Consider the following 18,220-nt stretch of genomic DNA (forward strand, 5'->3'; position numbering starts at 1 on the left):
GTGGTTTTCAAACAAATTTAGTGTAATGCTATGGAATTGGAGTGCTGTTCTTTAAAGATCCCATGAAAAAAGCGATTATACCTGGAACTTGAAAGGCTGAGCTACTTGCAAAAAGGCTACCTCCTATGTCATAAGAGGAGTGATATTGTGGGATGATGCCCATCTGTTCATGTGGGCCCTGGATTTCTAGCACTTTGTTCAAAACCCATATAGAGTAAGTAATCCTGTTGACACTTTCCTGCACACACATTTTCCAGAAATAAATATATGATGACCACTGGCATAAATGGGCTTGAAACCATAACATTTTCAAATCATGTAAAGTTTTAATGCAAGTTTGATAAAGGCTCATAAAAGAATCGTGTTCTCTTTAATCGATTGCAAATGGTTATAATTACCCTGAGGCTGTTTTCAGCTGCCTGATGACTATAATATTCTCAAGTCTGTCTCCAGACAGTCTTAAAACTGTTTATTACTCATCTGGCACTTTGCCAACTTCCCATACTCATTTACTTCACTATGCCTCAATAAACATATAATTAATTCAAGCTTATTATTGAACTTTTTTTTCCCATTAGTATTTATTATGTCATTCAGATAAAGAAAGGCACATGTATTTTTCGTCTGTGTAACTTTACTATGTCAGCTAATTATATTGCAAGTTAGCAGCTGTTTGCGAGAACTTCTGTAACAAGTTGCTTTTGCTGATTGACATTACCACTGGAAATTGAGTATATATTTTGGTTGACCCTGAAATTATTCTGCTTCTGAGATAACTTATGAATTATTCTATAAAATTTCTCTAGTGGAACAATGGACATGCTTCTCCTTTTCAGCTGTATAATGGTTGGAGAGATGTATTCCAGGAGCTATAAGTGAATATGTAGAAAGGCAAGAGAATGTTTGTGGCTCCCTTATTTTGCAGTCTTAAAGGATGGAATGGATAAAGTATTCAAAGGCTTGGCCTGACAAATCTGCGTTGAGTTAGTAAGCTGAGGTCAAAATAAAACAGTAGATGTTCCCGTATTATCTGTATAGTCAGTAAACTGTAAATGAGGTACTAGCTTGAGATTTTGCAGATGTACAAGATTGCATTTGTTTATGCAGTCTGCAAACACCAGAAGAAACGTGATTTATTTTAAGAATATTTGAATTCTTGAAGCTTGTACTGATATCTACTACTGTTTGCTAAATATTTTTCAATTCTCAACACATTGTTTTATCTTCTGAGAAGTATCAAAATTGACTTTGTAAATTGATATTTTGGCAGCTAGATAACTGAACAGTAATCAAATATGGAAACTATTGTGCAAAGTACTTTTTGCATTTTGAATTGAAGAAATTATATCACCATTGGAAAAAAAAAAGGATGAATTAGGTATAATAACACTGTAAATGTCAGGTAGTATCATAAATTGAAAAGAAAACTTCTCTTGGAGAGTTTTAACACCAGTCAAGAAAAAGACCAAACAGAAAGACAGGAAAAAGCTGGAAATATTTATCGCAGAGTTCATAAATCTTATTTTGTAGGTTATGTTCTTCACAGGCCTAGTTCACTCATAAAATATTCTTGTTGCTATACTGTAAACTTTTAATCAGCTGAAAAGTGTTATTTAGGAAGAGACTGATGCACAGTCAGAGAACAATTTGTCTTAAGGGAGTTTATAACACATATCAAATTGTAGAATAGAATCATAGAATGGTTTGGGTTGGAAGGGACATTAATGATAATCTAATTCCAATGATCCTGTCATGGATAGGGACACCTCCCACTAGACCAGGTTGCTCAGAGCTCCATCCAACCTGACCTTGAACACTTCCAGGGATGGGGCATCTACAGCTTCTCTGGGCAACCTGTGCCAATGCCTCACCACCATTATAGTATATCTAACCTAAATTTCCTCTCTTTTGTTTTGAACCAATTACTCCTTGTCCTGTCACTACAGTTTCTGATGAAGAGTACCCCTCTGGCTTCCTTGTGAGCCCCCTTCAGATGATGGGAAGGTTGCTATGAGGTCTCCACTCAACCTTCTCTTCTCCAGGCTGAACAGCTCCAACTTTCTTGCCTGTCATATAGTCACACTTAGTTTATCACCAAGAAGTTTGCAAGAACAGTCACTTTGCTGTTCCTTACCCCACCTGCTTCGAAGGGTTGCTTATGAGAACCAACATGTAGAGTTGGTGTGTCATACAAACAGAAATATAGTGTATATATACACACTTCTTATTAAATAAAGGCATTTATCTACGCAGAGGTATAAATCTTTGATGAAGAGTTGTATAGGATCGAAGTGCAATGTTTCAAGTTTGGCATATTTGAAGGTACTAGGCAGGGAAAATTTATTTCTTTGCAGGAGGCTGTTTTACTCAAAGACAGCTCCTAGAAGCCTTTTGGAAATCTCTAATGCAAACTGTAGTTAAAAGGAAATTGAATGAAAAGGTAGAAAGCAGATTACACAGTCAAAAGTACATGATTATAGAATACTGCCATGTCAACCTCCATGACTGAGGGGTGATCACAGTCTGACTTCCTTTCTATTTTTGAGAAGCTAAGGTAACAGCTGATACTCTGAAGGATTAGTTGTAGCTTCATTTTTATTTACCTTTTTTATCCTTTGCTTTTTTCCTCTTTCTTTCCAGTTAAAAAAAAAAAAAAAAGAAACTCAAAGGAAACATCTTGTGCCAATCATCAGTAAAGTTAGAAACTGAAGTCTAGTAGGATTTGAAAACTGCAAATGTTGATATCTCTTCCTCAACATTGATATTTTGTGTATTTACAGGATAATTTCTAATAATCGATGTATGGTATGAAACAAAAAGTAGTTAATGCAAATAACATTTCAATGAACATTTAAAACAAGGATTAAATAGACATTGCACTGGTACCAAAATAGTTCATATCAAACAACAAAAATTGAAGTTACTTGCTTATAATGCAGATGGAAATGGAAATATCTTCAAAAAGGAAAAAAGTGTACAAGTATATTTTTTCTTTTTCTGATACTAAGAAATTTGAGAAAATTTGTTGTCTTTTTTTTTGTGTGTGAAATTTTTGAAAATTGCAAACGTGGGGAAAAACTCAGCCATTCTTACCATTTACAAATTTTCAGTTTCCCTAAAGAAATGCCATCCCCACTTGTTAGGTTCTAGAAATTCTGATAATATGAGATTTTTGTATATCATTAAGCATTTGAACTTGATTTACTTCTAATGAGTTTGAACTACTGCTATATTCTCTGAAGCTAGATCATCCAGCTGAAATAGCTCACATAACTGGTCCCTCTCAGTCCCCAAATGACAATATGAAAGAACTATGAAGTTGGATTTTTTGTGTTTTTTTTTTTTTTAATTTGTTCGTTTTAATTTGGAAGTTCACCAAATGACATATAGGCTGACTAATGAGAGGGAATCCCACTGCTGCAAAAGTAAAATGAAGTACTATTATTGAATCATCATGCAAAATTGTTGTGTTCCTCTGTCTAGATCTTAACTATGTTAATAGATATCAACATGTGCACAGGAATGCAAACACTTTGCTTAGTTCTTTATACAGAGCAGTGGCACCATCAGAGTCCGGCTGAAGCTGCTCATCTGCCTTGTGTACAGTGCATTTCCACAATTAATAGTTGCTGTCATGTTAACCATCACCGTGTAAGGAAGAATCACTGTGCTAGACCTGTAAAGCTATCTTGATAAGAATTTGAAGTGTTATTTGTTATACAATGGTTTTTCTCATTCAACTGTACAGACAAAATGGTCTTTTGTGTAAATCAACCAGTGAATATTTATGTCAGTGCGTTCACCTTTGCTACCACAGCTGAATCAGTTGGTATTTATCAGCTAGATACTCTGAAGAAAATGTTTTCAGATCTAAAATGGCATCAGAGGAAGGATGAGCTAATGACTGTAAACCAGGTTGGAGATAACAAAAGTGCAGAGTGATGCCTTGTAATTTAGGTGGAATACAATGACAGAGGTGAATGGCTTAATTTATTATCATTCATGAATAGTGCCATCTTTCTCTTCTCCTGATTATATTGTGATCTTAAATTTTTTTAGGAGCTTTACTTGGGGATATCTCATTTTTAATAAGGGTAGAAGAGGTACTTAGCATATAAGTTTATTGTTGTTCATTTTGTACAGCTTATCAAATCTTCACTGCATATGCATCCTGGCATGGGATGCCTGAAAACCAGCATATTTTGTTCTAGGATCATTAGATTTTCCCCAAGATGGGAAGAGACCTGCTCCCTCTGTATAGAAACAGAGATGGCAAAGGAAAATTATGTGGTGTCAGAGGGAACAAAGAAGTGAGAGAAGCATCTGGTCCAGTGATCAAAAAAATCCTTGTGGAAGAATCACAGAATATCCTGAGTTGAAAGGGATCCACAAGGATCATGAAAGTCCAATTCCTGGCCCTGCACAGGACAGCCCAGAGAATCACACCATGTGCCTGAGAGTGTTGTCCAAACACTGCTTGAATTCTGGCCATCTAGGTGCTGTGACCACTTCTCTGAGGAGCCTCTTCCAGTACCCAATAACCTTATGGATGAAGAACCTTCTCCTAATATCTAATCTAAACCTCCCCTAACACAGCTTCATGCTGTCACTGGTCACAAGAGAGAAGACATCAGTACTTGCATCTCTGCTTCCATTTGTGAGGAAGCTGTAGACTGCAATGAGGTCTCCCCTCAATCTCCTCCAGGCTGAACAAACCAAGTGACCTCAGCCACTCCTTGTGTGCCTTCCCCTCAAGGCCCTTCACTGTATTTGTAGCTCTTTAATAGCTTTATATCTTTCTTATATTGTTGCACCCAAAACTGCACAGAGAAGGCCACACCAGTGCAGAGCAGAGCAGGACAATCCCCTCCTTCGACCGGCTGGTGATGCTTTGCCTGATGCCTTCCCAGACATGGTTGGCCCTCCTGGCTGCCAGGGCACTGCTGACTCATATTCAACTTGTCATTGACCAGGACCCCCAGGTCCCTTTCCACATTTGATTTTTTTTAATGTTAAGATCATGTAATGGAAGTCAGGAATCTCCTTGATCCAAGTTTATCATATATACAGTGTAGAAACCTTAATGAAAAGAGAGCAAAGACCCAATTTCTCCTGTAATCTGGTGTGGAAGAAAGCTGCAGATTTTAAGTTGTCCTGATCTCCTGAAAATACTGGCTCCTTTTCCCTATCACCTGACTCTGTGAGTTTTCTGCCACACACCTGCTGAGCTTTCCATTAAATCGTGCTTACTGTTTATGTTAGGTGAGGTCTGAGTGCTCCCGCCAGGTGGGTAGTATAAGAAGATTTAGACATGTAGTCTGTGAAGGGCACTTTACTCTGAGTATGCTCTGCAACAGCATTTCAGATACCTGTTTTTTGTGCTTTTTTCACTATCAAATGAAAAGATGGTGTGTGAGTTTAGGTGCTTGCGCTTAATGTGACTTATACTTCGTTTCCTAAATTCTTTCTTAGGTCAGAGTCCACAGCAACTGACACAGTAATGATGTTTGGTGAAGCTGTCACTTGAATTCAGATCTCAGCTTGAGTAGTGTTATGATGAGTACCTGCATTTGAATACATCAGTCAGAGCGTCAGAGGCTGTGGGCTTTGTGCTCCCCTATGCATGAAGCTTTGCACATGCACCTCAGCTGTGGCTGCAGCCGGTCCGGTGTGCCCAGTGTTGGACCTTCTGCACAGCAGTGGTGCAGACCACAAGACCTTCCTATAGACCTCTGCCCTGTGGTGGCGTGGTTATGTATGGATATAAAAGGAAGGTCATTTCCAGCACAGTCCTTGATAAATTTTGCTTGCCTTGTTCTTTGTTTATTAGTGTTTCCAGACCAACCTCATAATCTCCTAAACTGAACACAGTTCTGGTTATAAAGAGAATGTTTGGTAGTGTTTCTTTTAGATTTCCAGCCTGGTTTAACCCTATGGGTGAGGCTGACTGTGGAGGGGTACTCTGTTTTTGTTCACACATGTGAACACTGGAAGTGATAGCTGTACAGTGAAAAACAGGAAATGTAGCACTGTAGTGACACTGAGCTGGAAGACGAGATAGCAACTTTAGGATTGGTCTGTCTCTATGTGGTAACTTGGGCTTTCATCACTAAGGAGAATAATCAATACTGGTGATAATGGGAAACTCTTCTGCATTTCTGGCAATAACTGTGACTCATCTGATCTAAATAGAAAATAGAAATGGGACTTCTGGCTGGGCAACAGGTTGGCTAGCAAACTCAGGGCGTGAAACACCTGTGTTCCAGACATGAACAGTCCTGTGTCTCCACAGCAAAGCCATCTGTGCCACAGGTTGCTTGCCAGATTTTTCTGCAGAAGGAGTTTATCTATTAGAAAGATGATTCCACAGTTCAGTGTGGATATGTGCCACTTTCAGACAATCCACGCAGGAAAGATAATGCTGCCCATTCAGTGGCAGCATCTGTTCTTTGGCATACGCTTTGAATATGATCATTGCTCGTGACTTGCTGCTGAAATATTGCAAGTACCATCATGATTTAAATAGCATTCAAATTGCAGGGTGTTTTTATGTGTTCTCTGCTGTTTCATAGCAGCAGGTGAGCATCACCAATATCTCCATTCTTCTAGTGGGTAAGTTGAGGTATAAGCGAAGAAGTCTGTATTTATTTCCTGCCCATATTTTTGTGTTGTATCAATGCCAAAGACAGAAGTAGTGAAGAAGTTTTATGAATCCTGATTTGGTATCTTTACCATTAGAATGGTGGTGTTTTCCTAAAAACATATCACACAGATACAATACTGTAGGCGTGGTCACCTAATAGATGTAGAGCTATAGAGTAATACTGGACCTCTGTCCTTTATGTCCCATCATTTAGTGAGGTTTCAATAAAATTGTTTCATTGTTTATATTTGCAGATATTCATGGCAAGGAAAGCCATTTGATCCCATAATCTGGCTTCTGGTTCAACATCGATTATGGATAGTATCAGTCAATAAATGCAGTGTGTCTATAAATTCAAGTCAAGTGAAATTATGGTCTTGTTTTGAAAAAGGTCTTCATTTAGTGGTTCCTGCTTACTTTGTTCTGGTGTCAGAGAAGAATATAAGAATTTATGAGATAGAATTTGAGTTTTAAAAAGGCTTTCCTAGCCTAAGTTTTTTCCCTGATAGTTTGATAGTGTATCTAGATCCCATCTACATGTGTTCCTTGTGTTTCAGTAATTTTGAGTTCAACTGGTCACTTTCACCCATTTTTTATTTAATTTGTCTGCATGTTCAGTAATCTTCAGTGGGTGAGCCTCAGGAATTTTAGAAGGAAGGGGTTAAAGTAGAAAGAAGTTATTTTATCATTTGCATAAAACTAAGCATATTTGTAGCACTTCAAATAATCTTGTTGGTATTTAAAGCACCAGAAAAATTCTAACATCTCTGATTAGATTGAATCTAATTTTCCTGATTTAGATATTAAATAGAAGCTGTAATTAGTATCTGATTCTCTTATGGAACTTTATTTTTAGGGTATGCATGTATTTTGTTCATGGTTAAACTATCCTACAAGTGTTTAGTAATACTGATATTTTGACAGTGTCTAGAGAATGAGGTTTTGGTGATGAATGTCTAAAATAGCCTAAATGCCTAAAATACCATTTCTTTTCAGTTCATGGTATTTTAGAGGTCTAGACAGGAGACCCAACTTGCTGATTATGACAGTCTGACTTCTAGGACTAATTCTGTTGAATTGTTTTTGTGTACTGTTTGATTGTAAGCTCTTGCATGACTACTTCTTTATAATTTGAAGCATCTCAGTATTCTGGTGCTGGAGGAGGATGGCTGTCTGTAATATTCTCTAGTTAGTACATATCTGCTGGTGATGCAGGCAGCAAATTTTGTCTACTCTGCAGACTGAACTTTGTTTTCCTTATGCTACTGTTTGTGGCCAAAAATAAGCAGTGTGAGTGTCTAAGCCTCAGATCTTCTCGATAGGGCTGCTAGACTTCTGTGCAACCCAGAACTTCTCTATTTTATTGTGCCATAACCTGAAGTAAAATGCTAAAATGACCTGTGTTTGTCAGAACCTTTAAACTTGGGGTATGTCAGACCCCATCAAATCCCCAAATGTATAGCTCAGTAAAAAGAGTATTCCCTAGAACTGGAAAAGAGGAATGCTTGAATTTTGGTACAGTTTTCCCAGCAATGTCAGCATAAAGATTCCTGTCTCAGGTATTTTGAGCTTTTCCCTGAAGGTCCATCAGGTCTGGATGCTGGATTATTCTTCCTAGGCTCCCTTTGGACCATGTAGTGTCTGTCTGCTGTGGTCATTAGCTACACCGTAGTCACACTGATCTTATATTTTCACCATTGTAGTTCCCATATTAAATCCACATGTGACACCTCCATAATCTTCTCAAGGGTGCATCACACATGTGTATCTGTCATGTAGCTGGTGCTTTGCTGTGGGGGGAGTTAAATAATTCTCCCCTGCAGCCCAGACCCCTGGGCATGTTCGCCTCACATGTGCAGGACTGACCACAGCTAATGTTTGTAGCACTGCTCTCTGGATGGCTATGGAGGGTGCTGCAGTCTAGGCAGCAGCCTAGAGAGAAATTTTAGACTTCCTCACAAATTTTTCTCCAAAGAATTGATTTTCATTATTTTCCCTGGTCTTAAAATGGGCTTCAGTTCCTCTGAAAGCTGTCAACTGTCAGTGTACCCCTATTAAAATGTAGCTATCACAATCCTGATAAACAGTCACATGCCCTACTGTTTCCTGTGGCTTGTCATGGAGTTCCCCTCAGCTGCTATCACAGTATGCGAGGACGGTGTCACTTGTATCACCTGAAAATAGACCACGTTAAGGGCCAGCCAAGAGCCCTTTCCTGGTAGACTTCATGACTATTTATGTGACATCTCTTCCAGGGCTTAGAGTCTGACATGCTTAGGCATCCTTCCAGTCTGCTTTCAGTCTGATTTTCTAGCCTTTTGCTGTCCTCTGGCATCGTGTGTGAACTGTATCTAAGGTACTTCCAGTAGTATGAATGCTTTTGAGATTCTTCATCCCATATTTACTCATCCCATGTTAGGATTAAATAGAGTCTCCCCAACTTTGCGTCCCCCCTAAGAAGGGCTGGGAGTAGGGGAAGACAATAGATCTTCCTATTGTCAGGATGAAAGATCTGAGTAGCCAAGCAGTTGTGAAAGTCTAATTGGAAGTTTACTCAAGTATGAGAGGTTTCATGAAGAAAGACATATAATCTACCTGTAACTTCAAGTCTGACCATTCCTCTGGAAAATGAGTGATTGGGACGAGGAACTGATAGAGCACCTGGGATGAAGGAGGGAAGCAGAGCAGGAACTGCAATGCCTCAGAGATTGGATCTAAGACTATGCACCTAGGAGAGACTGGATTTAGTATCCTAATGTGAGAAATACTTTCTGTTAATTTTAACCACAAACACCCTCCAAAACCTGGGGAACCTTTATTTTCAAAGAAATGTTTCTTCAGAAATTCATGTTTATTTTGAGTTACTGGTTTCCTTTTTCTCTATTTTTTTCTCATAGTGTCTCTGTCACATAATGTCTGTTGTGTTGACTCTAAGGCTGTGTCTTGTTCCCTTAAATGAGATCAGTTGGGTGTGCAGGAAGCTTGCATGCCAGTAGGGAAGGAAGGATGTCCTGCTGAGTGTCCTCTGGGACAGCAGATCAGAGTGACTGCCAGAGAGAGGAGTCACATTAGGGAAGCAGTGGCTTAGCTCCAGGAAAAAGACTGAGAAACTGCAGTGGTGAGTCGGGGTCAGACAGTGAGGACTCAGTGAGGCAGAAGCAATTTTCCTGAGGTCTAGAAGACCCTGATCTGACTTCTGAAGTCATTGAATGATTTTAAATTTTAAGCCTAAAGTTAGAGGTTTTAGATAAAGTCTCTCAAAATGGCAGAGAAAAAAAAAATCAAGATTTTTGCTGACTGTTATGGAATTCAATGCTGGAAAAAGTCCTTTCAAAGTCTTGGAACAGCTTGAAGCAGCATAACAATGTTAGGAGTGCCCAGACATTTAAGTTTGGTAGATGTTATAGGTATTTTAAACTAGGTAGTGAAAACAGTTAGCATTCTACTGATCAATTCTTCCTACATTGTTTTTAAAGAAGGATTAACTCAAGATTAAGCCAGAAAGCTCTCCTAGTGCATTTTGCTGTGGAAAAGTTGTTAAATTCAGCCAGCAGAGGCACTTTCAGATGAGAGCATGCAGTACCATTGCAACTGTACACCTGGCTTTTATTTTGTTTTTGAAGGACATAAATAGATGTGAAATTTAGAACAACATTAAGACTTCTTGATGAGTGAACAGCCCAAGCTTCACTTAGATACATGAGCTACACAGCACAGCGGTGGATAACATATTTTTGAGTTTCACAAAAGAAAACCGTGTCCTTCCTACTTTTCTCCTCCTCAACTGCCCTCCAACAACCCTCACTGGAAGGAAGCACTGTATGTGATGGTCACCATGGCTTCACTTCTCTATATGGATTTCAGTGTGGAAGTCCTTTAAGAAAGATTAGAAGAAAGTATGATGATTAAATCACCAAATTAGCAAAGTTGCTAGAAGTATTTTTAAGTTTGTTTTCTAGTGGCTCTTTTGAAGAGTAGGTGATCTTTCTCCTGTTTTAGTACTTAAAGAAATGCAATGAGCATAGCTCAGGAGGAGGTCTAGTGAATATTAAGTGAAAGCCTGTAGGGATCTACCTGACAAAACACTTCTTGTGAGAGGGTGTGATCAGTTATTTGTGTCTTTTTTTTGCGTACCAATTAACATCTTGTTTGCCTTCTGATTTTTCCAGATATCCGTGGAATACAAGAATTTTTAGACAAAGTATCTCAACAGGGAATGGATGTAGCATTGCAGAAAGTAGAAAACAACATCAATAAAATGATCACGGGGCTCTTTGCCACTATGCGAATAGAAGAACTGAACCGCTACCGGGATACCCTGAGACGGGCTATTCTCATAATGAACCCTTCGACAGCCAAATCATTCCTGACAGAGGTATGTGTTTTAACAAGAAGTTATCTTCTTGTTTTGCTGACCAAGACTGCAGCTGTTTGTCAAAAGATTCAGTTTATTTGACTTCATAAAATTAATCAAACAAAAAACCCAAAATGCAGAGCCCAAGTTAGAAGTTAAAATATTCTCTCTTCAAAGATCAGCATGCAAGGGTGGTTTTTTGTGCTCATCAATGTGCATACAGAACACTATAACCTTCTGCATGAGCAAAAGCATTTAGGAAATATGCAGAAGAATTAGCCTTCAGACTTCTGTTTGAACCTCGTAGGTCCTCTATTACCATTTCCATTCTCATTGTGTCCCTCACTAAAAAATTCTTTACAACTGAAATTTTTATTATGATTTAGCTATATATAATGTATATTTGTGGATAAATTTGTTCACCTAATTGGAATTTAGTTTTTTATGTAAAATAATGTTTGATAATGATCTTTTATTTACCACTGGGAGTAGTAGGGTGATGAAGGATTTGATTTGCATAAAGAATTCGAAATGATAGACTAAAGTCATGTTTTCAAGCAATATGGACCAGATTTTCAAAAGGCTCTTGGGAATTTAGAGACAGAAGACTCATATATCCCATTTGACTATGAGGTGTGTAATTTTTTGAAATCAGTGGCATGATTCTTAATACACGGCACTGTGCTGTTTCAAATGTGTTTTTTTTACATGAGTGTATGTTCTTCATCATCAACCAGCGCTTAAAAATCTACTTGTTTTCTGTTCCATTGAAACACACTTTCTTTCTTCAGTAAGTTCTCTTTGAATCTGTTTGTAACTTGCATTACTTTTCTTCAATACTTCTCTATTGCCTTGGTCTTCAGAAGTCAAAGCTTAAAAACTACCTCTGCACATGTCTCAAGTGAATTTTAAGAACATTAGTTAGAAGATGGGTTTATAAGTTTCTTTTTCAAAATTTTTTTGCCCTTGTGTTTTTTGGCTAGGCATTTCACTGTCCTCATTACACACTGAAGCTTGCTAATTCTGAGTAATGAAGGTTTGCTGCTCTATCCAAATGTCTAGTTCTTTATAAGATGTACACAATTTGTTGGCATGTTTACATCGTTCTGCAGTGTTTTCATTAGCCAGGTCACAAGTGTTTTATATTTTGGCAAGTGGCATTATAAGGTATTTCACATTTCAACTTGAAAGCAGCATGGTTCAGGGCTCTAATTACAATAGCTTTGTGAAACAAAAATTCCTGTATTGTTCCTATGGAGTAACATACTTTTTTTTTTTTAAAAAGTGCACTTTCTTTATAATTTATTTCTACATCCTTGAGTATAGTAACAAAGTCGTCGTCATCTTTTGAAGTTGTCACATATATCTTGTCAATAAAGTAGAGAACTTATTTTAGAGTTCTCACTTTGGCATTGGCCACTCAAAACCCTCAAAATTGAAAGGAAAAAGAGTAAAAAAAAAAAAAAAACAAACAACTAAACCAAATCCACAATCTTTGTCCCTCAAAAAAAAAAAAATTAATTCCAAAACAAAAAATCCTGAAAAAAAAGAGACTCACAGTATTTCTTATTTTCTGCACTCTGTAAGACTACTAGGAAAGATCATTATATTCTTGTGTGAATGGGGTTCAGAGAGTCTCACATCAGGTGCCATCAGGTTTTTGCCAGGATAAAGGAATGTACTTGAAATATGGTATGTACCTGGTAAACTGACAGCAGGAGCCTCTTCATAGGAAGAGTTACTCAAATAGTGTGATTACTCTTTACTTTATTTCTGTTAGTAACAAGGAATGAAGTACATGACTGTACTCCAATGTTAAGTCTTTACACAAGGAGAAATTTCCTGGAATGGCTTTGCCAATGGATATCAAAAACTGTTATTTTGAGTTGAACCAGCAGCTGTACTGTATGGGCAAACAAACTAAAAAACCAATGGACTGCCAAAGGGTTACAAAATTCCCAAACAATTAAAGTGTGGGCATGCTTATTCCAAAGCCTATACCTTGTGCATGAGTAGTTTAGCTTGGAAATTTAGTGTAACCTAGTGGATTTAGCATGTAAACCTTATGAAGATAATCAGAAGAAACTGCATATGTAGAAAAGCCCTTTGGGGTTTTTGTGGCTTTTCTGCCCAGGAGATGCTTTTGGCTGCCTAGTTGGATTCAGCTGTCAGCTTCTCTCCCCAGACCTCACATAGTCTCTACTACTTGGTGCCTTCTTAGATGACTGTTTTGGCTGAACCCCTTCATTGTCTAGCTGAGAAGAGGGTTCATTCACTCTGCAACAGCTGTAGTAAGCGTGGTCTTGATTACTATGCAAGTAACAACTATTCCAGGGTAAGAAGTCAGACACTGAGCTGTGTAAATAAGCAGTCTGTAAACTGGAGTTTGCTTGTGTAGAATTTATCTTTGTTCGGAGTCTTTGGAATTCTGTATTGATTTTTTTTTTTTTTTAAAAAGCAGTATTGCTTTTTTATGTTAGATTTTTCTTTCTCTCCAGCTTTTCTATCTCTAGAGCTTGCAGAGATATCTATACTTACATACTCAATAAAATGGAGATTAAAGAGTAAATACACTTCTCTGGCTGTGGAAATAAAAGCCCACCTTCTGTTAGACTGTTATGTATTAATTTGCCTTCCATACAACATGGAAAGGCAGGAAGACTTGGGAGCAAGTATCACGGCATCTCTCCTTACTGGCTAAAGGATTCGTGTAAAGTGAGAGGAAGGGTGCAGCTGAATTCCCTATTGTCCTTTGTTGCTTTGAGCTGAGGATGGGAGAGCAGAAGGAAAAAAAAAAATCTGCTGAAATAGTGACATTCACTGGGGCTAAGAGTGTGGAGGTATGGAGCTAGTAGAGACTAGGACCTCTCCCCAGATCAGTTTGTGGCAGCATCTCAGAAAATTCTTTGCCAGGGATATACTGATGACTTGTTCAGGTTTTTTTCAGAGGAATGCAGTTTTTCTCTACCCTCAAGTAATCACTCAGGTCCCACAGGTGAACCAAAATATTGCCAGTGAAACTTTAGTGATTACTAAAAACCATTTTAGAACCAAAACTTGCTATGCTGTCTGCTAGCCCTGGTGACTAATGTGAACTGCGTGTCACTTTTTTTGCTTTACATTTTGGGATGTTTTGGTTTTTTTTTTTTCCTCATGTGTTCTTCTGATCTGTGATGAACTTGCAGGATATGAAAAGCCAAATAAGGTAAGAGAAATAAGATGTCCTTGCCAGCTCAGCATGACAACAAAAACCCGGGGTCAAGTGGCAGAAAAAAAAATGGAAAAAAAGAAATAAAAAAGTCACTTGGTTCTTTAGCAAAAGAGCAGGAACTCATTGGGCCAAGAAAGTCTCTATCACCATGTGAGCCCTGTCGTGAAGGCATCTCAAAATAACAGTAGAAAAGAGAAAAGAGAATACACCCCTGTGTTGGGCCCGCCTTGCAAAGGAAGGACTTCTAAAGTCAAGTGTGAGAAGGCTGGTTAGGAGGAGAAGCAAGCCAGGAAACTCAAGATGCAATAGAGGTTCTGGGGATAACAAAGCAAGTTTGGGAAGCAAGACTTTGGGAAGCAAGAATTTAAGCTGCAAGCCAGGTGTCCTCAATTGGGTCAAAACGCTGTCAGTACATCTTTGCATACAGTTTTATTTCTGTTTAGCTAAGGAAACTACCTTATTAACTGTGTTCAGAAATGTGAATGTGTTCTTCTGTCCAAAGACTCAGGAGCTAAAAACAGGACTACAAAGGAGGGACTAATTCATCCTTTTAGTTATAGAAAAAAACTAAGTCAACTAGCAGAAGACTTCACACATTGAAAATCCAGTAGGCCACATGTGGAAGAGCCTTAGTATCAGGCAGGGATTTTGCTGGATTTTTGACAGGTAAGGTCTAGAAGGCCTTTGTCTAAGTGCTAAAGACACTGCTGCCCCAGCTGCCGCTCAGTGGAGGGATTACTAGCCCAGCAAACTCAGCAGATATGACTGTACACCTTGCTGCCCCTGGTGAGGTCCCTTCTCTTGCTTCTGTTGCAGGGGTAGTTGCCTCTTACAGAGAGAGATGAAAACACTTTTTTCTGCAGCATTGAGATTCAGACGTTTATCTAGGAAGAAAAGTTTGGAGCACTGGTGATGTGTATCAGCCAACAAAGCTGTTTGAGGGCTTGACAATCTCAAGCCATCAACGCAGTGAGCATTGACAGTTCCGAGATTGGAGAGTACTAGTCTTCAGCTCACTGTACACTATATGGTTTGTGTAAATGCAAATAATAACTATTTATTTGCAAAGGTTCCACTCTGCAACAAACTTGAAGTTACTGGACCCCACGATGTCCAGACTTCAAGCATGCTAGAGATATTGGAAATGTTTACTGTTAAACATCTATTTAAAGTTAAGCTCACGCCTGCATGACAGAACTGGGTTATAATTATTTAAAAGGTATATTCAACAAAACTAGCTGCTGCCAAATCTGAGAGTTGTAGCAACTCCTGTGTGTTGACCAAGTGTGTATGCAGACATGCTTATTGTACTTACTTCTATAGGTGTTGTTTTATTTCTCTGTATTTATTTTCAAAGAAAATTAAAGTTATCTAGCTTTCAGCATTAGTATAATCTACCACACATGATTTTGCAAATAAAGTCCTTTTTTCTATCCCAGGCAGTCTGGGATAAGCAACTTATTTACTGTGAATTAGGAAAGTTTATTCAACTTCTCCAAAAGGCTTTTTCAGCATTTGTGTGCCTAAAGTTCATGGAAGCTTAGTCTTTCTTTCTTTTTTCTTTTCCTTTTTTTTTTTTAAAACCTTATTTTGTGATATTTTGATCATTAGGTTTTATATACATTCTAAGGAAAGTTAGGAAAAAATTAAGTAGGTTATTATTTTATTTCTTTTTATTGATAAGAAAAATGTTCCTATATTTAGTCAAACACATGCTATGCAGATATGAGGTGAAGTGAATGCAGCTGGAAATAGGAGCTAAGAATTCAAGGCACCTGTTTGCCACTTCCACTGAAACCTGCAGTAAAAATTCTGAAGTTTCCAGTGGCAGAAGATAGCAGCGGTTTTTGTTCAGGTGTGGACAGCAAACATACATACCAGGAATATGTGGAAGACTCCAAACAAGTATCAGGTCCACATAATTAACCCTGCAGAAGACATTATCATCTACTACTTCTCCTAATTTGCATGTGATACATAGTACCTTGCCTCTCTTTGCAGCACAGGTGAATTTGGAGCTCTTAGTTACTGTTTGCCACAGGTGCCTCTTTAAAATGTTGTAAAGCTGAGCTTTTGATCCTCTTCCATTTAAGATCTGCTGGTTTGCCTTTTGCACGTGTGCCATAGGCTACCAGTCCCAGGTATGTTCAGGAACAGGCATCAAGTTGGGATTTAGGAAAGCTCGATTTTTCTTCTTCTGCCATGCATATGTCTGCATACCTGTGTATAGTGTATAGGAGATAAAAACTAACATTACTTTGTGTACATACATATATTTTCTGCAATGGTAAAAGAATATTCATTTACCATGTAAAACCCACCCTCAGTTTTATGTTTTCAAATAAACTCTACTACTGGAAGAGTTTCTTCTTGTCAAGGCAACATAGAGATTGGATGAGCAAGGATTTGTCTCTTGAACTTAGCAGTGATGGTCTGGAGAAATATCTAGGTTTCATGGGAAACCTGTTCCATTTTCCATTAGGCTTGATGATTTGTCACATTTGTATGTACATCATAATTTTCTGGGCACTGCTGAATGTGGTAGTAGCTGGTAGCCAGTTGTCCTAATAGTAATAAAAAAGTAATTTTTTAATCATGTATATTGATGCATGATGCTTATGATGCATCAGATATGCAGCGTCATTTCCCTCTGAGTTTTTCAGCATTGTCTTTGTGAAAGTTTATTAATGATTTCTGGGAATTTTTAAACAATCCTGTTTGCATAAAATACAACTCTGAAGTCACTAAAGGGAAGAGTTGGCAGTGATGAAAATGAAGAATTGGCAGCAGACATATGAACTTACCTACTGCTATTTTTATCTCTTTTTCCTATAATTTTATCATATGTTTGTGTGTTGATTATACTGGATTTTATCTAGGAGTGATGGTCTTCAGAGGCTAAAATCAGATTTTTCAGTTAGTGACTGCTTGATTTTCTTACAAGTAAGCTGAATGCTCTAGTCTTTAAGATCATCTTTCTCACCTTAGTGTTTGAGATTTTTAGACCTCCTGTAGAGCATAATTGCCATTTTGAAGTCCATTCTCTACACCATTGTTTGTGGTGGAATAAATCCTATTCAGCATACTCCATTGTAATTTATTGTTGTTAATTACAGTGTTATGAAATGTATCTTCTGTCTTTCACCAGCATTAAGAACAGAATTTATAGCTGCAAACTGAAATATAGCCTTGGTTTACTGCTTTGTCCAATTCCTTGCCTTTTTATGCTCTTGCATATAGGCCATCCAGATGATGGCTAAATGACTGGATGTGAAAATTATGGTTTTTTTTTCCTAGGCCCAATGAACAGAGTTTAGATTTCAGTTTACATTAGAGTTTAATTTTTAGTTAGTTTAGGTTTCATATGCATTTGCTTACCATAAGGTGAAAATTCAAAGATATAACATTTTAGTTACAAAACAATGAAAGAGGAAAGTAAGTCTCACTGGTAAAATAAGTTGGCTTCAAAGGATTTGTATCATATTGTCATTACTGAACTATAACTTAAAGCAATCCTTTTTGGTTTCGTATTTTCAGGTACAGTGAAATTCAGTTTTGCGATGCAGTGTTGGAGTTCTTGGGAAAGAATGCAGTGCCTGCTGTAACTAAGGTCATTTAGTTTATTATCCAAAATGAAGAGAAAACATTGTGGGAAATCTATCCCAACACAGAGGGTCTACATCTAAAAGAGCAGGAGCTGGCAGCTGTCTGCAGGTCCTTTGCGCTGATATGAATTCTAGAACTAAGGCTGTACCTTGCTGTTACTGAAAAGTAAGGTTGAATATTAGTAGATTGGAGCTCAGCTGGCACATTTCTTTTGGCCTTCATGTTCCTTTTGTTTTTTGATTAAGGTTGCTAATAACAGTAGCTGAGGAAAAGCAGCATATGGGTATACTCATCTTTCAGTCAGCCGTGCCTCATATGTGAAAAGTGAAGCAAAAGCCTGCCTGATGTTACAAGCCTGGTGATACCAATATACCCTAGGAATTGTATCATGGTTCTCTACACTTCT

At 38.0% G+C, this 18,220-nt stretch overlaps 1 protein-coding gene across 4 annotated transcripts in view; it reads left to right on the forward strand.

Moving 5' to 3' along the window:
* The window catches only part of GRID2 (glutamate ionotropic receptor delta type subunit 2), a 695,953-nt gene that overhangs the window by 412,272 nt on the left and 265,461 nt on the right, over positions 1–18,220 (forward strand). For all 4 annotated transcript variants that reach the window (XR_010430019.1, XR_010430018.1, XM_064651918.1 and 1 more), the window contains exon 4: positions 10,813–11,018. Coding sequence is in view for 2 of the 4 variants with exons in the window: in XM_064651918.1 (XP_064507988.1) it covers positions 10,813–11,018 (206 nt within the window). In the remaining 2 variants the exon portion in view is untranslated. The remainder of the gene's footprint in view (positions 1–10,812; positions 11,019–18,220) is intronic.

Source organism: Pseudopipra pipra, chromosome 4 (assembly GCF_036250125.1).
Source record: "Pseudopipra pipra isolate bDixPip1 chromosome 4, bDixPip1.hap1, whole genome shotgun sequence".
NCBI lineage: Eukaryota > Metazoa > Chordata > Aves > Passeriformes > Pipridae > Pseudopipra > Pseudopipra pipra.